General features: G+C 37.5%; 1 protein-coding gene across 1 annotated transcript in view; it reads left to right on the forward strand.

The window, feature by feature from the left end:
- Positions 1–1,424: 1,424 nt before the first annotated feature.
- Positions 1,425–18,376, forward strand: part of LOC5565994 (mitochondrial carrier homolog 2) — a 32,528-nt gene continuing 15,576 nt past the window's right edge. The window contains exons 1-3 of the mRNA XM_001650312.2: positions 1,425–1,768; positions 13,444–13,528; positions 13,584–14,175. Coding sequence (XP_001650362.2) covers positions 1,640–1,768; positions 13,444–13,528; positions 13,584–14,175 — 806 coding nt within the window. The 5' untranslated portion in view covers positions 1,425–1,639. The remainder of the gene's footprint in view (positions 1,769–13,443; positions 13,529–13,583; positions 14,176–18,376) is intronic.

The raw sequence follows: 18,376 nt of genomic DNA on the forward strand, positions 1-18,376 counted from the left end.
ATTAAGTAACAGTTCAAAGAGTAAAATACCATTCTCATGAGTTTTTGAGAATCATATGGTCGATGTTTAGACAGACCAGACTAGATGAATTTTGGAGCTCTAAGGATACGTAAAGAACTCCATCAATTTTAAATCTTCCATGTTATTTTGATACAAATGTATCATCAAATAGATAAGTTCCATTATTACAGTAAATATCTATAATATTTTGATGTTTCACATGTTTGGGGTACATTTTTCTTACTCGATTGAAAAATAAACACTTGGTTCAGTCTGTCTGAACACCGACCATATCTATGTTTGCTATTTGATATTTAAATACTTGAATTGTGCTGTATCAATATTTACAGGTAATTATAATAAATAAGTATGTATAGAACAATAACAATTTTAATTTATCCCCGTAATTGAACGACAATATTAATTAGAATGAGCCTCCCCCACATCATCCCTCTCAGGAGAATTTTGATACCCAATATTTTTTTTTGCGGTGGTTCAGAATTGAAAATATCAAAAGTCTATTGTAATCACATCCTTTTTGTTCAATTGCATGTGGTGTTATTCGATATTTAAAATAAGATTCGTTAAGCCGAACATGTTGATCCTTCCACAAGAACCAACAACAAGCATTGCTTATGTTAAGAGATTTTATCGTAATGCACAACCAGCCTAAACGTTCTTCCCCTTTTGTATATGTACTAATTATAATTTCAAATTATTTTAATTAAATTAGTTGTGTATTGTACACGGCAATATGTTTCAAAATAAGTGGAGCTGCTTTTAAAACAAACTTTAACATCGATCAACCAAACCATAGAATATCCAATAGCGAAAAAATAATAATAATAACCGATCATTGCAAATCGAGCCGAACTGGCGCTCTTTCCGTGCGCACGCGCTCTTTCCGTGCGCACGCGCTCTTTCCGTGCGCACGCGCTCTGTCCGTGCGCACGCGCTTTCTGCAGAGCTGTCAAACAGACTTTTGTGCCTTCCTTCTTTCGCTCTCCTTCAACTCAACAACTCAGCACGATCCACCTCGCGGTGGATTGGTGAGCTGTCTGGTTGTTGCAGATGAACACTTATCGTGTAGCGTGACATCATCATTGACAGTAAGCGTGCAACTCACCAGACAAACGATAGGTGTAATTAACAACTGCGCTCTAGACTCGACTTAATGCAATGCTTACATCCAACAGGCTGTGTAGTTGCGCAACATATTGTTATTATAAATATTGTTACATATATATATTTCTCTTTGAGCACAACAAATTTTTTCGCTCCTAAATATATACCCAATTGCCCATTAAACCCCATTTCCCGATTGAATAAAATTAATCCCGCTTGTTGACCCAATCCAAATGGAAAACACCCCTAGTCAACCATCAGAAACACGTTCCATCATTTTTCAACGCACCTGCTGCTCGGATGATGGTCCGACTTTGACAGTTCGTTCGGAAAGGAAAAAAATAATCGACGGTAGAAAATTTTCACGTTCGGCAACAGCAGCCGCTCGTAATCCGCAGTGAAAATCCGGATAAATTCAACGGGAAACTAGCTGTAGAAACCAGCTGCTTGAGAATAACGTCCTCGGTTTGGGTTCTTGCACACCAGTGACCGTATTCGCAACCCTTCGCCACCAATGCCGACAATGCCGGAACAGGACGACAACGGGAACGATTACGAGGTCGGTGAGTGGCTTCGATTCGGGCTCCGGCTCGGAGTGACCACCGCTTTGCACCCGCTCGAGTACGCCAAAGTGCTGATGCAGGTATGTTCTGTGATGGGATTCATTAGCAGCTAGGGGATTTGGGGCCCCTCAGAATAACAGGGGTACGCGCCTCTAAGCGAATGTACAATCAACTTGTGATTTTCCAATTATAATAGGAATCATAATATCATTCCTATCCTAGTTGATTTGTGATAAAATAATGGAATTTGAGTCCATCTACACTACCCACCAAAACTATGGAATCGCTTCACCAAGTATGTATTGCAACACTAGGTTTGAATATTGCAACACTCCATCAAAAAGTTATCACTGATGAGCATGAGTTTCTGTTGTATAGATAAAGATTCCGATAATAATCGATGATTCCATACTTTTGGCTGGTAGTCAAAACCCCCTTCTTCAGGACCTGGAAACTTTAAGGAATAACAGGTATGTTTTTAGATATTTTCTGGAAACCATACTGGGGCTTAGAGTAAAAATTTTGTCAAACATTTCGACTGTGCCGGATTTAACGTTCGGGGGGCCGAGTCAGATGTCAGGCTGGAGATTTTTGGTACAAAATAAGTGAGAAGAATTAAGTAATAATTTCTTGTTTGTTATTGATGAACAATTGAGCCATGGTCCTCATAATGCAGTGTGTCATTTTTAAACGATTGAAACGCAGTTATTTTAATGGCAAATGATAAAGTATCATCGCCCGCCTCGGTATAATCTAGCATGACTGAAACAACCAGATGTTGCTTAAGGTAAGCGTATGCGCAGAATCTTGAGGCAGCGTTGCAGGATGAGGCCCCTCTTGAGAACTGCTGGAGGACAATCAAAGCAGCTATTAACAACGCAGTCGAAAGCATTGTCGGATACGTGAAACGGAGTGACGAGGAGTGCCAGGAGGTTTTAGAGGAGAAGAATGCAGCGCGGGCTGCAATGCTGCAGCATGGTATGCGGATGAACGTGAAACAATATTACGGATCTTTTGAAAATTTTACGTTCTGCGATAGCCACCAAGTTCTACCGCAGCTGTCAAAGTTCTACCGCAGGCTTGAAAATCATTGTATCATTGAACAAAACCATCTAATCAAAGTATGCTTGTAGAGTTCCAAGCTTTGAAACGCGGCAGAAAACAACAGTCATTAGCGTGGTTTCCAAGGTATCATCGCAGCCGATCGATGATGCATAGTGAAAATCATTAATGTGACGGCTGCGGTAGCTTTCTGTTCAGCCATAGAACGGAAAGTTGTCTCTAAAATTGCAATACAGACTGAAGCGAAAACAGCAAACCAGCCTATTTCGGGACAAAAAGCGCCGTCCGGAAGATGGAGTTAGTGTACCGTTCTCAAGAAACGCGGAAGTTCTATCACAAGCTCAACGCATCCTGCAAAAGCTGCATGCCGTGAGCTGAAATGTGCTGGGATAAGGAAGGGACCATCTTGACGGATGGACGCGAGGGGATCGAAAGGTGAAACCAGCACTACGGTGAACACCTGAATGGCACAGAGGTCACAGGCATTGAAGGTCAGGACAGGTGATGGCTACGTCAGAACAGCGGACAGTGCAAACCAACCAACTCCCGGGCCCAGAGGGGCTGTCCGCTTGTCTGCATCGGCTGATAGTCAGAATCTAGGAGACGGAACAGCTACCGGAGGTGTGGAAGCAAGGTGTTGTATGCCCCATCTACAAAAAAGACGACATACTGGAATGTGAAAACTATCGTGCGATCACTATCCTGAGTGCTGCCTACAAAGTGCTATTCCAGATTATCTTCCGTCGTCTTTCACCTAAAGCCAACGAGTTCGAGGGAAGTTATCAAGCAGGTTTCATCGACGGCTGTTCGACAACGGACCAGATCTTTTCTGTGCGGAAAATTCTTTTAGAAAGACCATGAGTACCAGGCTCCTACGTATCACCTGTTCATCGATTATAAAGCGGCGTACGACAGTATTGACCGTGTAGAGCTAGGAAAGATAATGAACGAGAACAGCTTTCCCGGGAAGCTCACAAGTTTTATTAGAGTAACGATGGACGGTGTTCAAAACTGCGAGAAGATCTAGGGCGAACACTTCTGTTCATTCGAATCCCGCCGGCGGCTGCGAATAGGTGATGGAATTTCATGCATGCTGTTCAATATTGTTGCGCTTGAAGGTGTCATGCGGAGAGCCGGACTTAACCTTGGACTACCTCGGATGCTAAAGGCCAACAACAACATTAGTCTGGAAATACGGAGACGCATCATCATTGGAAGTCGTGCCTACTATGGGTTCCAGAAAAACTGCGGTCAAGAAAGATTCACCCCCGCACCAAATGCACGATGCACAAAACGCTCATAAGGCCGGTCCTCTACGGGCATGAAACGTGGACTATGCTCGAGGTAGACTTGCAAGCTCTTGGGGTTTTAGAACGCCGGGTGCTTAGGACGATCTTCGGCGGCGTGCTGGAGAACGGTGTGTGGCGTTGAAGGATGAACCACGAGCTCGCCCGGCTCTACGGTGAACGCAGTATCCAGAAGGTGGCCAAAGCTGGAAGGATACGCTGGGCAGGGCGTGTTGCAAGAATGCCGGATAACAGTCCTGTAAAGATGGTGTTCGCTTTGAATTCGGTCGGAACCAGAAGGTGCAACGAGCTTGGTGGATTGACCAGGTGCACCAAAAGATCTTCACGCTTCTGGAGAGCGTGGGTCGATGTCGAAGATGGAGAGAGGCAAACATGAATATACTTGAAGTCCAGAAAATTCCAATAACTAGAAGGTTCTTGACCAGCGGGAATCGAATCCATGATCCTTTGCATGGTCTTGCTGGGTAGCTGTCGGTTTAGCGCTGCAACGTTTTTGGGTCCCAAAACTTGAGATCTTCAAACTATTGAGAATGGTTAAATCGGCTCTGTAATGCCTTATAGCACTTGAGCCGGCACATAATCAGTTAAATATGATAAGTTGTTATAAAATTGAATGAATTATGAAATAGGAAACATTCCCAAGGTGTCTATTACCTGAAAAAAACCTGCAATTATCAGAGAATTTTCGGATATGAAATTTTATCGACTTTCCAAGACATGATTGAATTTCATGAATAATATTAGATCACTAACGGATTCATATATCTCCATGCACGATTTTTAGAATTATTTGAATTAAAAAAAAACTAGAAAATTGATTTTGAATTGAGACCGTTCACATCAAAATGCACATCGAAGTTAAAAACCCGAAAAACACTACATCATAACATATTGAATTCCAATCGTTACAAGTATATGGCACCTTAAATGTTTCCTAACATCTTTGCAAAACTTCGCAACATTGAAATAAGTCGTGTGTCTGCCATGCCAATGAAAACTGTCATTTCGCGTTCAATTTTCAGCTCGCTCGCCTACTTGATCCCTCGTTCAAAAGTTTGAACTGGAACGACTAAAGACAACCAAAATGGTCTCTAAAGTCTCTTTTTTGCATATTTTGCTTACAATGATTTCTGATGCAAAATTACGCAGGCTCCAGAAAAACCTTCAGAGGCTGTCATGCGACTTTTTAACTGATTCTTCAAAAATTTCATCTCAGATTTCTCGTGCAATAGCTTCAGGGACAAGTGGTTTCTTTAGAGATTTCATCTGGAATACTTTTGGGGACTTCTACAGGTATCGTTCCAGAAATTCTTCTAGAGGTTCCTCTACCAATACTTCCAGATATTTTCACAGCAATTTTTCAAAGAATATCTTGAGAAATTTCTCAGAATTTGCTCCAGGAAATTCTCAATTCTCGAGCACTTCAACGACCGGATTCGTAGCACCATCTTTACAGGGTTGTTGTCCGGCATTCTTGCAACATGCCCTGCCCAGCGTATCCTTCCAGCTTTAGCTACCTGCGAGTAGTAGAAAAACTACTAGTAAAGTGTCGTGTTCACCAGATCAAACATACACGATACGATGGGGGGATCGTCTTCATTCATCAGCGGTCCATGGTTGTTGCTGATGAACATTGATTCCCAGGCGTTAAGGTGAGAAGCTTTTCTTACACTTTTGATAAGCTTTGGATTTTCCCAATCTATTTCGATTTCATCAAATTCGACCCTGTGTTCCATCATTAAGATCCTCTTTTGGTGGCTCGTAAAAACTTTCACAAGTTTCATCAGAGGCTACTTTAAAATTTGCTTTAGAAATACCTCACGAACCCCCTTGAAAATTTTCTCAATTTAAAAAAAAATCAATTCACTTTTCCATGGTGAAATGCCTGAAAAGCATCCTGGAAGAATAGTTGGACAAATCTTTGAAGATTTCCTTGAGAAATCTTAAAGAATTGCCGTAGGAATTCCTAAAGAAAACTCTGAGTAATTCCTGGAGATATCCTTAGAGAAGTCCCTGGTGGCATCTTTGGAGAAACCTCTGGTTTAATTTTTGAAGAAGTTTTAAACGGATGTTTTGAAGGATGTCTTACGAAAATCGATGGAAAATCAAATCATGATTCGACTTTTTGAACACAATTTAGAAGAAAAACAGTAAACGTTAATTTTATTGTAAAACATAGTCACAAAACTTTTGGTAAAACATAGTCACAAGCTTTTTTATCTATCGGAAGTTAGCGTATTTCTTAAACCTGGAATTATTTTGAAAACATGGAAAAAAACCTGGAAATATCATGGAATTTGATTCCTGTAAATGAGTAGACACCCTATCCAAACCGATTTCCGGTATTGAAATACATTGTTAATGAATTGAAAATCAACGTAAGGACTGTTCATTTTATAAAGTAGACACTTTGTTTATGATGTATCTTTTTTATTTATTGATAAAATCGTAATCGATTTTCTGTGCATCGTTCAACTATTATTCTACATTGCTATGAAAATATGCTTTTGGTTGAAGAGCTAAATCGTTTTTCCAAAAACTCCTAAGAAAAGCTGATTGTCAAAGTTCAATATTATTTTTCGCAAAACAAAAAACTTCATTTTTATGAAAGAATTGTATTTTTGTATCCTTTATTATTCTACTAATAGTGTAGCTTTAAAGAAATGAATTATATTCCACCATTCACTGACATTAGGTAACATTAGTGATTTATCCATTTATGTCTAAATTTGTTGATAGACCATCCTTTCACTCCCAGCAAAAGAGAAAAGTTAAAAGCGTGTTCAAAACTAGTTAAGATTACTAAAGAAACTTTATTTGTATAAACAAGAACTAAATCGCGAGTTTATACCGCAGTCTTAAGTATAAATTTTACTATTTATGGTCGTTTTACTAAAAAGCCTCATACTTTTAAAATCATGTACGCATATTTATCGATCTACGGCAAATTGTATACGTTTTTCTCCGAATATTTCAATTGCTAATCTCAGAATAACATATTATGAAAATAATATATGGAAAATAAAATCAATTTTTTTACCACAGTGTTGCCAATTTTGATAATTGTCATTCTGCTTTGAAAAGTCTTCTAAAAATAAAGCAATTGTTTTTCTATTGTGCTTCAAATGTGACGTAGCGACTAATCTAATCAAGTGACTCTCTGAAGGCGTTAGTGATTTTTATATTAATACTATATTAGCACTTCCGTCAGAACGTGCGGCCACTACCACGTTCATATCAGTTCCCTTCAAATTTAAAATATTTTTCTCCAAAAATATCGGGGAAAAATGATTTTATTATATCTGGTAAATTGTTGCTCCAAAAATAACTTGATTTTTTCCATCAGGCTTCTGATTGATGTTACTTTCGAAGAACAAGCCTTTTTCGAAAATAAAAAATATAGATTGTCGAATTTTCCAGCCAATTTCTAACAATCATTGAATTTGATAACCTCAAAAAATAGACCGTACTAAACGTTGTTCCATATTCGTGTGCAATTAAATTATTTTGGAGAATATTTTAGTATTACAACATTGTACAATACTAGTCGAACGATGTACAGAAAACCGATTGAAATTTCATTGATAAATTAAGAAGATACAGCATGCACAAGGTGTTCACTTTATAAAATAAACAGTCCTTATTTGACACTTACGCCTCAAAATTTTGTCTATGGATTGTTTTTTTTTAATCTGCCCAGAGGTGTAAAATATGTATAGGGTAACACGGTGTAATACGCCCCAACGAGGCAATACGCTTCTCTTCATTTTCACGGCAGGGCTGGTAGCAGTCAGATAGCAAAATAATAGTGACTTTAGTGACCAAAATGATAGAAAAGTGACCAAAAAGTGACTTGAAAATAACAAGTGTTAGTCATACAAATGGCTGGATTTTTTTTACGATACTTTACACCATTTAGATGGTGCATTCGTATCAGAAAATACCTAGAAATGAAAATACGTTTTGCGTGTATATTTACCCCTCTACTAGCACCATCAATTTCTTACAACAGAAAAGTATCCATATTGCGATATTTTTTTTTGTGAGCACCATTTTTTTACAAGCTTTTTACACTTCTATTTTTGAAATAAGTGTCGATTTTATTCATTGGTCGTCTGGATCCAGTGATATTCCCAAATTCCTTGGGGGACCGAAGCGTAGTTATAGCCCACGGTAATATTTTAGGCTACAGATTTTTTTCTCGTGTTCGGTTGTTCATTTTTTGAAACAATTTAATACGAGTCTGTGGATGGTGTCTGAAGAAATGAAACGATTTGGTGCAACCGATTTTGAGATACGAGCATTTTTGTTTGTGATACCACTCTGGCCGAAGGAGGATCTTGAAAACTTCAAAACACACCATATTCTAATTTTAAGATTGCTTGGAGACGACTCAACCGATTTGTATGATTTTTTTTTTTTGCGGAGAAACTCCTCATTATCTAACATTGTACAGCTCATATTTTAATTTTTTGATAAATTGACCAAAACAAAATGGTGGCCAAAAAAAATTAATAAGGGGAATGTCGGTTCCCCAAGGCACATCGATATATCTTCAAATCCATACAAATCTGAAAATAGGAGAGTTTTTTTAGAACTTTTTAAAAAATGGTACAAAAATATTGAGAAACAAAAAAGTTATAGCGATTTGAATGTTTTTATGGTAAAAAATGTAGTTGCTTGTAGAGGAGTTAATCAATCTACATACTAAGCGAATTTAGAATGTAGTGGACTGCACTAATCTCAAATCTTTCTCAAGAGTAATCTGTCCAAGATAAGACTTGATTGCAGTGTTGCCACATATCTATCTGTACCGAAGGCTCAAAAATCTTTTTTATCTGTACCAGCGATTCTAAAAATCTGTACCCAAAATCTGTAAAACATCCAACATAAATTGTTGAAAGAACTCTTAAAATCCTGATAAACTTGGAAATTTAACAAAGTTTTTATTGTAATAATTTCAATTGTATTAAAATTATTACTCAAATCTTTGGAAATTGTATCTTTCAATTACAGTTTTGTGAAAATGAAATCCAAATTTCCACGAATCTTTTGGATTGTGTGTCACAAAATTGCCAATTCCAAAAATCTGTACCAATCTGTACTTTTTTGTGAAAATCTGTAATCTGTACCGTACAGAATCTGTATCAAAAACTATAAAAAAAATCTGTACCTTTCCAGATACATCTGTACTTGTGGCAGCACTGCTTGATTGTCATGCTTAAATAATCAAAAAGATGGTACATTTGAGTTTTCATGTATCCTTTTTTTACGAGACGAACATTAGCTAAATATAGGTTACCGTGCACCCCCGCTAATTTGAACGGCACCACTTGCAATCATCGGGGTTCATTTTTAGTTTGAACATTTAGTCACCCTAGAATCGTGCTTCTGGTTACCCCTTTGGCTGTTTTGTTTTGATTCTGCATTCCTTTCCACAGCGTTCCATTTCACTTTACTCCGTTAATGAGCTAAATGACGTTTGAACCATTTTTAATCTGAACGATGTACAAATTAGCGGGGTACAGATTAAAAAGTGTTCAGATTAAATGTGGTCAAACCAACGGGGGTACCAGGTGCTATGTTGAATTTCTGATTTCAGTCAAAAAAATAACAAAATAAAACAAATACATGAACTCTGATAAACAAACTCGTGATAGAATTTTTAGCAAAATTCCTGTTAATGAGGATCATTCTGGTGAAAATTCATTGAAGATTTTGAAGTAGAGATGCAAAACAATAATAAATCGAGGTAAAATGTTTGGTTGCAGACAAAATTGTGGCGAAAATCGTAAAACATTCTGAAAAAATCCTGAGAGAATTCAAGGTTCAAAACCAAACGAAAAGGGCTCATTCATTTATTTCATAACGCTGAAATTGGCCATTTTGGACAACCACCCACCCAATCCCTTGTAACGCTTGTAACATCATTAGGATACCCACGTCCCCCTTCAGCGTTATGAAATTTATGAATGGGCCCAAAATAGAAACTCATGCTAAATTTGTGACATAATGTCTGTAAAATGTAACCATTTCTCCCAAATAAACAATTAGATGAATGTTCCGCATAAAGAATTAGAATATGATTGCATGCTTACTTCAAATATCTATATTTCAATTGAACGTTTCAATAAATAAATTACTGAAAATAATCATCACTCAGTGGCGACTCATAACCTCACGTTTTATCTGATCTACGACCTTGAAAATTACTATTTTTTGATGCTTAGATTACAAAGCAAATAGTAACCGATGGAAATCGCATATTTGTGGCTGAAATTAATGAAAAGGTGGATTTGACGATAGGTAATCGCTACTGATCTCACTATTGAATAATTATTATCTTCCAACAATGTTCAAAAATTCATTACAGAAACGTGTTTTTGTATATAAATAGTTTAACAAAGCTGTGTAAAAAATCAGTGTCAAGAGTAAATCAATGGAAAATGTATTGTTTATTTTTTGGAATTTCGAATGTAATTTCTGAAATGACTTCAAGCAAAATAAGTACTAGCTATTGAAGTCCTGGACAAGTTTCTGACAAAGTCAGATTTTTTAATGCAATTCCTAGCCGTCTGTGGCTTATCTTCCGGAGCAGTTTTGAAGATGCTCAAATAGAAAGCTGGTCTAGGAGTTCTTCTAAAGCCGTAGATTACTCAGATGAGATATTAGTCTTGGTTTTTGCCAAAATTTTGTAAAATATTTCGGACAGAAAATTCATCCCAGAGTTGCTTTCTAATTTTTGCCAGAATCTTCTCCAAAACTTTTCCCAGAAAATTTTTACATTTTCCGTTGGAAATGTCTACGGAATATTGACTTGAATACTTCCAGAAAGTTAGCCGGGAGTCCATACTTTTCTTGAGTCAAGAATTTTGACGCTTTGATTCCCAAAACACAATATAATTGTCTTTGTGATAACAAATATATATTTCTATCTGTTTGTGTTTGAAAAGCTAACCCAGCCCAGAATATAAAATTTCATTATGAAAAAAGTGACTTTAGTGACCATTTTCCAGAAAAAAAAGTGACTTTAGTGACTTTTTCTTGGAAATAGTAACTTTAAAGTGACCAGGTCAAAAAAAGTGACCAAGTCACTAACAAGTGACTTGCTACCAGCCCTGTTTCACGGGATTGAGGCTTCTTTTATAGCATTGACATTTTGCTTCTGCTAAGCAAGCCTCAGGTTGAATGAAACCCATTCTTTACTATTGTACCATCAGTGCACCAGTATCCGCTCATAGTGGTTTCTGCGCTCGTGTACATACACGTTACATGTCACCAACACTACTTATAGATTGCTGGTTGAAAATATAAACAAAGATCAGCTGCTCCCAGCAAAATCAAATGGCAGTATTTTCAACCAGCAAATTTGCGCATGTGTTCGTGACACCGCTTGGCGAGAGCTCAATGCCCCTATATCCGCTCACTAGTGTAAAAATTAATTTTTCGTGTCAAAAACCAATAATTTTCGCACGGATATATCCTAGCAATATTAACTACATTCGAATGAAGTCGTCTGACATTATTTTCATTTAATACAATATTTCTTTATATTGAAAACACACTACCTAGTGAGCGATTATTGGAACACTATGTATTTTTGAGTGTTCCAATAACCGCTCATGCCAAAAAATAAACAAATTTTAAATAAATGTCGATTTTAGTATACAGCCTTCTTTATTGCAGTAGTAGCTATGGTTCGACCATAAAATAATATCAGTATAAATAAAGAAAATCGAAATAATGCATTTTAGTAAGTTCGTCACGAAATCAGTTAACCGGGAGCGGGAATAGGAATACTTAGATGCAATAACAAATGCAATTAAATATTAAAAAAAAAAGTTTTTCAAATTCTTTTTTACTTATACTTGGAGCCGCATAGTGGCATAAAAATAGTATTGATTGACACAATAGTTATTTTATAATAAACATTTGAACTCATAACTTCCTTTAAATGAGCGGAATCTGGTGCACTGATGGTACTTATCACAAAAACTTTTACCGGAAGACGAATGCTAATGGACCCTTTTAAGCTTAGCAAGTGGTGGAATTCTTATTGAAAACCTTTCTACAACGCTGTGGACCTTTTTTATATGGGAGCGGAATATTGCCCGGGTTGATTTGGAACGTAAACAATGGGACTGTTTACAGAAAAACATCTTGTACACTTTTTTGAAGCAACCTGGAAAGAAAGTTTTTTTTACCATATAGAACATTTGGCGATAGAAGTTTTGATGGCTATTTTTGTTTGATAATAACAGTGATTGTAGCACCGGAGGTGCCGTGACGACTATATATAGGGGAAGGCGGGGTAAGCACGCCCACCGGGGTAAGACGGATCAGTTTGGCATGAAAATGGCGGTTTCCATGAAAGTTCAGCAAGCACTTTATTCAAACATAAGATTTTTGTCGTTCCGAAGCATTTTGGGTAATATTAACGTCAACTTTTCCATAACAAATATAAAAAAATTGGGTCTATTCTACGAGTTTGGTGACGTGAGAATTGTCGATCTCGTATAGCGAGGTGACAATTCTCGACTCGAGCGAAGTGACTCTTCATTTGATTTACACGGCGAGTCACTTCACTCGAGTCGAGAATTGTCACCTCGCTACACGACACCGACAATTCGCACCTCACACCAGTCGTAGAATAAACCCAAATGAGATTAGTTTTGTTAAAAATGAAAGCCAAACCCATTTTTTTCCATTATAAGGATGTCGCAAGGTGATTACAGATATACCGGGCACCTTCGTTGGATTTACCACATTTAATCTGAACACTTTTTAATTTGTACCCCGCTAATCTGCACATCGTTCAGATTAAAAATGGTTCAAATGGTTCGTCATTTAGGGGTCTATTTTATAAGTCGAGTCGATCAAAATGACTCGACTGGAGTCACTGTCGACCGAAAAATTTGCTCGACTCAGCTCTGTCACTCGAGTTTTTCGACAGTTGTCACTCTAAGTGACTGGATTACTATGGGAGTCGACGTGTGACATCTGAAATATGCATGCTTGCTTTGATCGACAATACAGACGAGTCACATGGATCTGCTCGATTTACAAAATAGGCCCCTTAGTTTATGGAACAGAGTAAAGTTGAATGGAACGTTGAGAAACGGAACCCAGAATCAAAACAAAACAGCCAAATGTGTAACCAGAGGTACGATTTTTTGTTATTTGTAGGGTAATTAGAAGTTCAAATGAAAGGTTAATCCCGATGGTTTCCATGAGATACTGTTCAAATTAGCGGGGGTGCACGGTACATCTGAGATTTAGGAATCAATTTACCGAAAACAATCAACATCCAGGTTAAACAATGTAGAATTCATAAAACATCAAACTGCTTAGAATCACATAGGTAATTAACGTCCCTTTTGAAATAGATTGGATTTGAGCCTATTACTCCCGTCCCGGGACGTACGCTACTGGGAAGACCTACCATGGTTCTGCCGAACGTGTTCCAGTATGGTAAGTTCTCTCTGGTATAAGATTAGAGCCGGTTTTTTAACATTATCTGTTACAGCGGCCTATATCAAGCATGTCGACGGCTTCTACGGGTGCTTCCGGGGGCTAAGTGCTAAGATCATCGGCAACCTGCTGAGTGCGCACTTCAGCGAAAAGATTGCCGACGAGCTGAACTTGGAGGTCGTCAAGGACTCGGACTCGAAGCGTAAGGGCAAGGAAGATCGAGGGGCTTCCGTTGATACGGAGGAAGAAGACCGACTGCTGGACGAGCAGTTCAAGAAGCAGCTGAAACGTAATCTGGTGGTGCACGCGGCCGGTGTTGCCATTTCGCAACCATTCCACGTCATTTCGATTCGCATGATGGCCCAGTTCGTCGGGCGGGAGAAGATCTACACCGGACTGTGGGCGTCGATCCGGGAGATTTGGTCGCAGGAGGGCATCTTCGGCTTCTTCAGCGGATTCGTGCCCAGGTTGTTGTGCGATCTGGGCTGTATGGTTGTGGCCAGCTCGGCGACCTACCTGGCCAGCAAGTACCTGATCCGGGAGAGGGAGGGACGCATCTACTTCTCCAGCATTTCGCAGTTTGTCTTCTCGAGCATGTTCTACCCGTACCATGTGGTGTCCACCTGTATGATTGTCAACGGTTCAAGGTGAGTTGGGATCAGCCGCTAAGGCGATCGTGGATTATTCAAATCCTTTATTTAGATATAACACTCCGAACAATTCATTCATTCAAAACACAATCTACAGCCTAGTGTTGCCAACTTAAACATTTACGTTACATAGTCTACCCACCATAAGTATAGTCCCATTGGATTAATTTGTAGTTTGAAGTGTCTCCTTTCCTTTGATCAAGGTAATCAATAAGGGGCTGTCCATTAACCACGTGGACTTTTTTTTTATTCTAGATACCCCCCCTCCACCCTTGTGGTCATTTGTCCATTCAAAAATTCAAAAAAAATGTATGCACCATGGTCATTGGCCAGAACAGAACCCCCTTCCCCCCTAAAAATGACCACATGGTTTATGGACGACCCCTAAGCCATATATTGGGCCAAGTTGTTGACAATGCAATATGGTCCAGGAATCAGTTTTACGCGGAAAGATGCATTTTGAGCTTTAGAATGAAACATTAGACAAAAACGGTCTTCTACAAAGTTGTTTGTATAAGTTAAGCCCTTTGTTTGGTGTTATTGAAAATTAGGGTGGACCACATTTTCATAGAAATTGTGTAACTAACTTTCTTATTTGTAGAAATTATATTATACATGCTTCAGCAAAGTTATAGACCATTCAATTCCAAGCAACTTTGCCAAAAAAAGTTTTTTTGTATCTCTTAAATTGACTGATTTAGAGCTTTTTCCCTACGGTGACATAGGGTGGTCCGAACAAAACTGGTTTTCTGGCTCTAGAGTTTTCAATTCAAATTTCTCATCAAAGTAGTCTATGAGACACTTTTAGAGCTTTGAAAAATGCGTAATTTGGTGAGTGAAGAAACTCGCTATCTCCTTCCATTTAGGAGTTATTGTTGGTTTTCTCTCAAAAACATGCCTACTTTGATTGTGAATATTTCTGATTGGGGCAAACATAAAAAATATCTTTTGACGGCATTCAAAAGACAAAATGAAATTGTATATTATATCAAAAAATGACAGATGTGTTATTTTTGTAACTCTAATAAAACGTCTTGAAAGTCAAATATTTTTTATCACAAAAACTTTAATAACCTTTGAACTAAAATAGATATCAACAATCTTTTTGCATGAAAATTTGCGTTTTGTTAAGTTCTAAAAGTCGTTTATAGACGACTTTGACGAGAAAATAATATTAATAAAACTAGAGTTGAAAAACTGATTTGGTTGGACCACCCTGCGATGATTAGGAAAAAATGCTCTAGATTGGTCAAATTTTGAGCTACAGAAAAACTTTTTTTTGGCAAAGTTGATCAAAATTTCAAGTTCTACCGCTTTGCCTGAGAGCATATACCAGTATTTTTGCAAATAAAAAAGTTGATTATATGATATGTGTGATATTGTGGACCACCCTAGTTTCAAATGACACAATATGAAAGCTTACATTTTTAGAAACAATTTTGTAGAAGATCATTTTTGTCTAAAATTTCATTTTCATGCTCAAAATGCAAAATAATAAAGAAATACATACCATGAAAATCTTCAAAATAGTTTTAGAGCCCTATCTTTCTTATTTCAGATTTCTCGTCAAAGCGGTCTATGAACGACTTTAAGAACTTAACAAAACGCAAATTTTCATGCAAAAAGATTGTTGATAGGGAAAGTGTACCAGTTATGGCCATAGTGGTTCCCTATTTGGCCATATACGAAATTTCGATGACTTTCGCATTTTTAATCTTTTTGAATGTTTTAACATCAAGATATATCCTATATCTTACCGCTAAAAAAAAAAAAACTTTTCAAAATGTGGAGACATTCAAGTTATCACGTATGGCGAAATAGGGAACCACTATGGCCATAACTGGTACACCTACCCTATCTATTTTAGTTCAAAAGTTATTAAAGTTTTTCTGCTTAAAATCTTTTGTTTTTCAAGGCTTTCTATTCGAGTTACAAAAATAACACATCTGTCATTTTTTGACATAATGTACAATTTTATTTTGTCTTTTGAATGCCGTCAAAAGATATTTTTTATGTTTGCCCCAATCATAAATATTCACAATCAAAGTAGGCATGTTTTTGAGAGAAAAACAACAATAACTCCTAAATGGAAGGAGATAGCGAGTTTCTTCACTCACCAAATTACGCATTTTTTAAAGCTCTAAAAGTGTCTCATAGACTACTTTGATGAGAAGTTTGAATTGAGAACTCTAGAGCCAGAAAACCAGTTTTGTTCGGACCACCCTATGTCACTGCAGGAAAAAAGCTCTAAATCGGTCAATTTAAGAGATACAAAAAAACTTTTTTTGGCAAAGTTGCTTGAAATTGAATGGTCTATAACTTTGCTGAAACATGTATAATATAATTTCTACAAATAAGAAAGTTAGTTACACAATTTCTATGAAAATGTGGTCTACCCTAATTTTCAATAACACCAAACAAAGGGCTTAACTTATACAAACAACTTTGTAGAAGACCGTTTTTGTCTAATGTTTCATTCTAAAGCTCAAAATGCATCTTTCCGCGTAAAACTGATTCCTGGACCACTGTGCAATGTGACTAGGAAACAATTATTTCAGACTGAAAAACATGCCAGACCTAAACATACCCACTCGCAGGAAGTTTAACTCATCGATCGTAGTGAAAACTGAATTTGGCTAAACTTGTTTCGGATCACTGGTCGATTGAAAATAAAAGGTTTATCCCAGGGCTTAGAGGGTTAACCTCTCTACTGGCCTGGTAGCAAGTCACTTTTAAGTGACAAGATCACTTTTTTACTTTTTCCGACCTGGTTTTACCCAGCTTTAAAGTTTACTTTCATCAGATCACGAAAAAAGTGGCTTTAGTGACTTTTTGTTACAAATAGGTAGTCACTGTTTGCAACAAAAAGCCACTAAAGGCATTATTTTCGTGATCTGATCAGAGTTGCTTGCTGTCACTATCAACGCTAGAAATTTTCTGATTTGTACAGGCCGACTGCGATACAATTCAGATCATTTCATACCATATCAACATCATGCTGTCTACTCCATCACCAGTGCATTGATGGCGATAGACTATGGATATCACTGATGGTTTGGTTTAAGTTTAGCCTTAAATTGAGTAAATAAAATGGCAATTTATCAGTACGATATTCATGATGGATAACTACCACGTGATCACTCATTCTGTAGTGATTATGATCTAGAGTGCGATCCCAGACAACCAGAAGTCGCATGAAAGTTCACGTAATAACTCGTTAATTCATACAAATTACAGTGGATCCACAATTAAGAATCGTCCACAATTTATGAATCAGCTGACTTTAAATGACAAAATAACAACAAAAATCAACACAAAACATCACGTAAACAATTTTACTCAAATTAAATTATAAGCGAAAATGTTTCCGTGATGTTTTGTGCTATTTTTTACTGTTATTTTGTCATTTAAAGGCAGCTGATTCATAAATTGTGGGTGATTCTTAATTGTGGATTCACTGTACATCAAACCCGCAAAACACGGTGAATAAAATCGTCAGATTGATGAGCTTCCTCGCATAAAACGCATTTTTTCTGAGTTCATTTGTACTTTTTCGCGACATCTTATAAGGCGGCATCCACCAATTACGTAACGCTCGAAGGGGGGGGATGGGGTAGGCTCAAGCGTTACGACTCATACAAAAATTTTAAAATTCCCATACAAAAAGCGTTACGGAGGGGGGGGAGGGGGTCGAAAATTTCCAATTTCAGCGTTACGTAATAAATGGATGCCGCCTAAGTGAAATTTTGCACATACAAAGCCTCCAGATGATCTCGTTATACGTACCTTTGGTTGTCTGGGATGTCACATCACTGCTGTCGGTTGTCAGATCAAAGTGATATTGATAGTTCGCAATGGATATTGATAGTTTTATGCAACTCTGGATCTGATGAAAATAAAATTTAAAGCTGGGTTATCTTTACAAACACAAACAGCAAAAAATATATAACTGTTGTTATAATGATAAATATTGGGAACAGTATTTGTTTTTAAATTTTGAGTTCTACCAGTTTTTTTCATATTCTGAAATTCATCTACGATTTGTTTTGAAAAATCTGCTACAATGTTGACTACAACCGAAAGTTTTCGATTATGTCGATATCGTCCGCAAAACCAAGGAGCATACACGAACATGTGCTGAAAGTTCCGTTCCTATGCACGCAAGCTGTCCCTAATGCTCCTTCTAACGTTATGTTGA

Source organism: Aedes aegypti, chromosome 2 (assembly GCF_002204515.2).
Source record: "Aedes aegypti strain LVP_AGWG chromosome 2, AaegL5.0 Primary Assembly, whole genome shotgun sequence".
NCBI lineage: Eukaryota > Metazoa > Arthropoda > Insecta > Diptera > Culicidae > Aedes > Aedes aegypti.